The sequence below is a fragment of the Aegilops tauschii genome, chromosome 5 (genome assembly GCF_002575655.3).
Source record: "Aegilops tauschii subsp. strangulata cultivar AL8/78 chromosome 5, Aet v6.0, whole genome shotgun sequence".
Classification (NCBI taxonomy): Eukaryota; Viridiplantae; Streptophyta; class Magnoliopsida; order Poales; family Poaceae; genus Aegilops; species Aegilops tauschii.
The window spans coordinates 229,925,812-229,931,513 of record NC_053039.3 but is presented as its reverse complement, the minus strand read 5'-3'; the positions used below and the strand labels follow the sequence as shown (position 1 = coordinate 229,931,513).

The 5,702-nt window shown below is 46.0% G+C and overlaps 1 protein-coding gene across 2 annotated transcripts; it reads right to left on the bottom strand.

The window, feature by feature from the left end:
- Positions 1-439: 439 nt before the first annotated feature.
- LOC109756680 (uncharacterized) lies at positions 440-1,485 on the bottom strand. 2 transcript variants are annotated; one of them, XM_040389374.3, is made up of 2 exons: positions 882-1,485; positions 440-775 (listed from the first exon to the last, which is right to left on the bottom strand). In XM_040389374.3, exon 1 carries the CDS (start codon positions 1,388-1,390, stop codon positions 908-910), a length of 483 nt encoding a protein of 160 aa, XP_040245308.1. In that variant the 5' UTR covers positions 1,391-1,485; the 3' UTR covers positions 440-775; positions 882-907. The 2 variants fall into 2 exon arrangements, with proteins under 2 accessions (XP_040245308.1, XP_020171114.1); XM_020315525.4 differs by having other exon boundaries at positions 440-782; positions 882-1,466.
- Positions 1,486-5,702: the final 4,217 nt, after the last annotated feature.

The window sequence follows — 5,702 nt, the reverse complement described above, 5'->3', positions numbered from 1 at the left end:
AGTTTACAGAGGGAGTATGATGCATGGTCGCAAGGACCCAATACAACCATCAAAATGCTTAATGCCATACGAAGGGAAGTGGAAGCCACCACAATCTCTATAGCTCCTTAGGCTATCTTGTCATGACGCGGTGCCCTCCGTGATGTTGCCATCCTTGCACGCATGCTGGCGAGGACCCGGTTAAGTGACTGTAGCTCCCATGTATTGGCAACAGTCTCCAGAGCCGTAAAAGAGAAAGCAATTTGTAGATGATGTCAGCAAGATGGTTGAGAGACTTTATTTCTAGTAGTCCATGATAACCAAGCAATGGCTGCAAACGGCTTCCATGCAAGGTTGTGGTCAACTCACCGAGTGCTACTCACAAGAGCGTGGAAATCGGCGAATCCAGTCAGGTTTGAAGATGATCCAGTCAGGTTTGTAGGGTGTATATCTCCATCTATTCATTTAGAAAACGAAACCCGTGCTACAACCGTCTCACGATCCACAAGGTTCACCAGGACTGGATTTGTCCCACGTTCAAAACATTCGGCAAAGTAAAATACTAAATTCAGGAAAGTCATCGTTGAAAACATCTCAGAGTTATTACAAAGCAACTAAATTCACCAACCCTAGCATTACAGAAGGAATGTGATCACATGAACTTCATCCTCCAGTTAAGGGTTCATCTTCACCTCTTCAAGAAAAGCCCTCCCTCCATGAGCTGACCCACAAGTTCCCAGTTTCCTGTGAGTCTTGTCCTGGTTCCAATGGTGCCCTCGGTTTTACAATCACGTTTCTGAAATCTGAACACAAGAGTTAAATCTGACCTTTACATCTGAAAAATCTGTTTCTATTTCTTCACTTGGTCCGTGCTATTTCACATTTACATCTGAGTATCTGACCTTTCCTTCGCGCATACACGGAGCTGCTATCTCTGAAAATTCCCCATGGTTGCGAATCCCCTGCTCGAGAGGCGAAACCTCGCCCAAGTGGAGTTGCGGCCGTCAGCAGCTGCGCGCCCAAGTCTCCTCCTGCCACCGCCGCTGATGCCGGACTTCCTCGAGCTGCTGTACGTGGAGAAGGCATAGTAGGATGAGACAATGTTGCTGCCCGTGACCGGCACCGCCATGCTGACCGAGCTCACTGGCAGCAGGCAGTTGGCCATCAGGGCATGGGCGCCATCACCAGCGCTGTGCGTATCGTGTCGGCCTTGGCCGTCCTCGTTGTCGCCGCGGAGGAAGGTGATGTCGAGCTCGAACAGCTCGTCGTCGTCGGTGACGATCATCTCTCCGTGACTGTCGCTGCCCCCGTCGTCGCTGGTGAGCACCTCGTCATCGTCGCCGTCCTCGATCATCGTGATTGCACCGAAGGTTTCTTGGCCGATGGCCTCGACTTCCATGGCTAACGACATTGCGCAAGCTACGCACCTCCGATCACTTGTGGCTACTTGAGATCGAACAGGTGCGGTGCAGGGGCTATATAGCTGCACACGTGCGTCGTTCACGCGCCAACATGTTAGGATTTAGTATGACGAGAGCGCTGCATGCGGTGTCAGGGAGGATGGTTGAGTTAGTTCAAACTTGTTGTGGATGGTTGGGAAGAATACGAGCTAGGGGGTACGGTTGGTGATCTAGTAGGCAGCCTACTTTGCATATTTTCCTTTTGCTGGGTACTTTGCACATCTTTCTCTAATAATAAAGTATGGATTGACTTTGTCGAGTTCACCGTCACAATACGTTTCTTCCCGTGAATTTACGCTTTTCAGTTTGAATTTAAAACATATACGTGAGGTGGTACTAATTCGGGGAACCGTCTGTAGTTTCGTCCGTCATTACCATGATTTCATCCACCGTCAAAACTTTTATCTGGCCCAAGTCAGCCGGCCCAACTTCTGTATAAAAGAAGGCAGAAAAAAACTGTTCTTCGGTGCGATCGAACTCAAAACCTCCAGACCTAACATGCCAAGCCGTCGCCAGTTGAGCTAGGATGTTTTCATGTTTGAACCAAAGGTTTCACGCCTGTCAAATAATCCCAGGCGGCCGATGCAAAAAAAAAATCTGGACTAAGCTGGATGGCAACATATGAGAATACAATGTTGATTAACCTATTAAATAGTCCCACCTCGCTCCCTTAGATCTAATTTTCCTAATTTATATACGTCTTGATTTTCTTTTGGATATCGAGGAGCCATCCCAGGAATCATTACGGAGAAAATCAGACGTCTCATAATAAGAAAGGAAAGAGGCCTTGAGAGAATATATGGAAAGAAAGAGGGATTGAGATAATAAGGAAAGAATGAGAGATTTCAGATGTGATTAAAAACCAAACAAGGAATGAGAATAAGGAAGGAAAGAGGCATTGAGAGAATAAGGAGAAACCATATTTGGAACAAAAATCATGTACGCCACACTCCATTATGAGTCAGAAATATATATAAAAACATGCGTGCAATTTTTTTATGGAACATGCAAGTTGAGACTTGAGCACATACAAAAAAAAAATGAGCATATACAAAATTAGATGTCTTTGCACCGGAGAAAAACTTAGATCGTGGCCAATCATGATTTTGAGTTATTAAAAAAAAATTTGCGGGGGGAGTTATTCAAAAAATTAATGTGATGTGCGAACGCACGGCTTACACAACATCACCCACGGCGGACATGATAGGACCATGCAATTGGATCATCATCACATGTGCGACCGGTCTACCAGATCAGACGGTCTGGTGCAAAAATATCATAATTTACCTACATGGTCGAGGCCGATGAATTTCTTCTTTTGTGTCTAAATTTATTGAACCGCTTCGTTTGTAACTGAATTGGTAGGTGTTTTGTTTAGGTGCATATGCCACAGTTGAACCACTTCTTTATATCAGAACTGTTGACGTCAAGAACTAAGATATGACGTTGTAATACTAATATTTGACATACCGAAATTTTTAACTCAAGAGAAAAATATTACGTATAACACATGCAAAAAAAAGTCTAAATCACAATAAAAAGGTGTTCATTTTTTGTTGGTCATGTGCTATACTTTTCTGAGAACAGAAAACATCTTCACTCTTATTTTTCTGATCAACTCACTAGCACCCGTCACCAATGTACTAGGAATCGGACTCAGAGTCCTACTGTGTGCGACTCAAACTCCACACTTTTCTCTGTTATATCATAGTAAAGATGTGTGATCTTTGTAAAATGCTCCTCATATGATGTTGTTTCTCATGTGACAATGTGGAGGATTTCAAGGAGTTTGTAGATATCATCATGTCTCATGATGTGGGCCATTGCATTAGTAAAGTGGGTTTTTTGTCTCCCGTTGCAACGCACGGGCATTTGTGCTAGTTATTTTAAACGGATGAAAGCTTAAGCTGCCTGGTTGCGCGAACTTTTGACCACTTGTCCAAACTGAAAGTCCAACTTTTTCACAGAAAATAACTTTCATTACTCCCAACCCTCATACAAAAGTCCAATTAAGTACTCTAATTAGGTTGACTAAGAACATGGATCAATGCATGTCTAATAAACTATATAAGGGCACATCCAATGCATTGTCTCTTAACACATAAATCAATCATATATAGTGGAAAGTTTTTGGAGACAACCACCACACGTAATCAATCATATAGTGGTTTTTCAACTCCAAGGTTTGTCCCTACACCCTTTATTAGCAGTAAATTCAAAAAATATAGAAAAGAAATTAGAAGAATCTGAAACTTTGCGGCATCAAATATGCTCAAACTTTGTGGGTGCTTGCAAGTTTCAGATATGCTGAAAAAACATTCCAGGAGCTCTAATATCTGTTTCTCATGTGTACACCTTTCTCTATACGATATTTCGTTATTAAAATTTGCAAACACCTGAAACGTTTGAGTATATTTGATGTCGCAAAGTTTCAGATTTTTTTTTCCATTTGTTCGAATTTACTGTTCATAGAGGGTGTAGGGATATCGGAGAGCTGTATCACCTTTATCATACTTCCTCATTTCACAATGTAGTGCGCCCGTGTTTTCCGAGATTTAAGTTTGACCATAAATTTAACCAACAAGACCGACTGCGGTGGGCAAAAAATTATACCACTGAATTTGTATCGAAATTCGAATTCAGTGATATAATTTTTGCTACCGTCGCAGTCGGTCTCGTTGGTTAAATTTTATAATCAAACTTAGATCTCAAAAAGCTCGGACGCACCACATTGAATGGAGGGAGTATTACATTTGCTTGGTTTAGGAATCATATTTACATCTCAAACTTGTTCTCTAGTTGCAGAGAGAAGAAAAAGAATAAAAAATAAAGAGACTAGCACATCGGATCAATGCATTAATTACACTATATAGGAAAATGAGCTAAGAGTCTTATCTTCACTAACATACACCTCCTCTCTCTTTTTCTATGTCTTTTTTCTTAAAGGAGGATGACCCCGGCCTTTGCATCTGGGAGATGCATGCGGCTATTTTATTGATTATTCTCGAGGACCTTACAAAGTAGTACAACAATAAGCCTGAATCCGTCATCCTGGCAACATTTGCCGCTACTCCAATCCATATGATAAAGGGGTGTAAGCTGGGCCAAATACCCAGACTTCTCACCTAGCCTAACATCTAAAGCCGGAGGCCTCGACCGAGGCACATACCGGGTCCGAAGGACAAACCGGTCCGAGGCACTCACATGTGTCATCGCCACCATCTTCTACTGGTCCATCTTCAGAGCAGATTGAGGTGCCAACCTTGGCAGGTGCCTCCGCCATCGATGCCACCATGACGCCAAACGACGACCTCCACCTCGCGAGTCCATCTCCAAGCAACGGACGCAGATCCATGCTAGGATAGAACCGCACCACCGCCGTCACCCATCACCCACAATCATCACCCAACCCCAAGGTTCCCAAAGCGGCGCCTTCAAGAAGGGAACGACGCCGTGAGCGCCGTCGCCGCCCAACAAAGTTAGGGCTTTCGCCCAGGAGACCTAGGGGAAGGGGTAGTGAGGGGATCAGTCCATACCGACGCCTCCAAGGAGGGGAACAACGCCCTCAGGCGTCGCCGTCGACGCGGCCGGCCATGGCTGACCAAGGATTTCGCCCGAACTAGATCCCCGCCACCAGCAGCCCCTCCTGTACAGAACCGGCGACCCAAGGAAGCGCGGCCCGCACGCCGAACAGGGGAAGAGGGGAGGCGCCAAATCGCGCGCACCGACCACCGCAGAAACCGCCGCCGGCCGCCAACGACCACCGGATCCCGCCGCCCGCACGGCCGGGACGCCAGATCTACCGCCCGCACGGCTGCTAGTCGGCCGTGCCTTGCCAATGGAACCGCCGCTCCAGATTTGGGGTTCCCCACGCAGAGGCAGGGCAAGCAAGGCCCCGCCATCACCATCCTTGGCGCCCCGGGCTTGCCCGGCGGCTGCCTCAGGCGACGGCGAGGAAGGGAAGAGGAGGAGGGGCGGCTAGGGAGGAGGGGGAGGAGGAGGGGGGGCGGCTAGGATTTGTCTATGACGTCGCGCTAAGAACCAGGCATTGGGAGTGCCCTAAGCCCTTAGGTCGACTAGAAGTGTCACTAGAATTATGTGCTCCCGAATAATAATAATAATAATAATAATAATAATAATAATAATAATAATAATAATGTTGCCCACACCACACATGATGATTTGCGTTGCAGGCGACGACGCGAGGCGATTGGCCTTTTGCGTAGGATGATCTTCGACTGGAGGAAATGGATAGGACGCGAA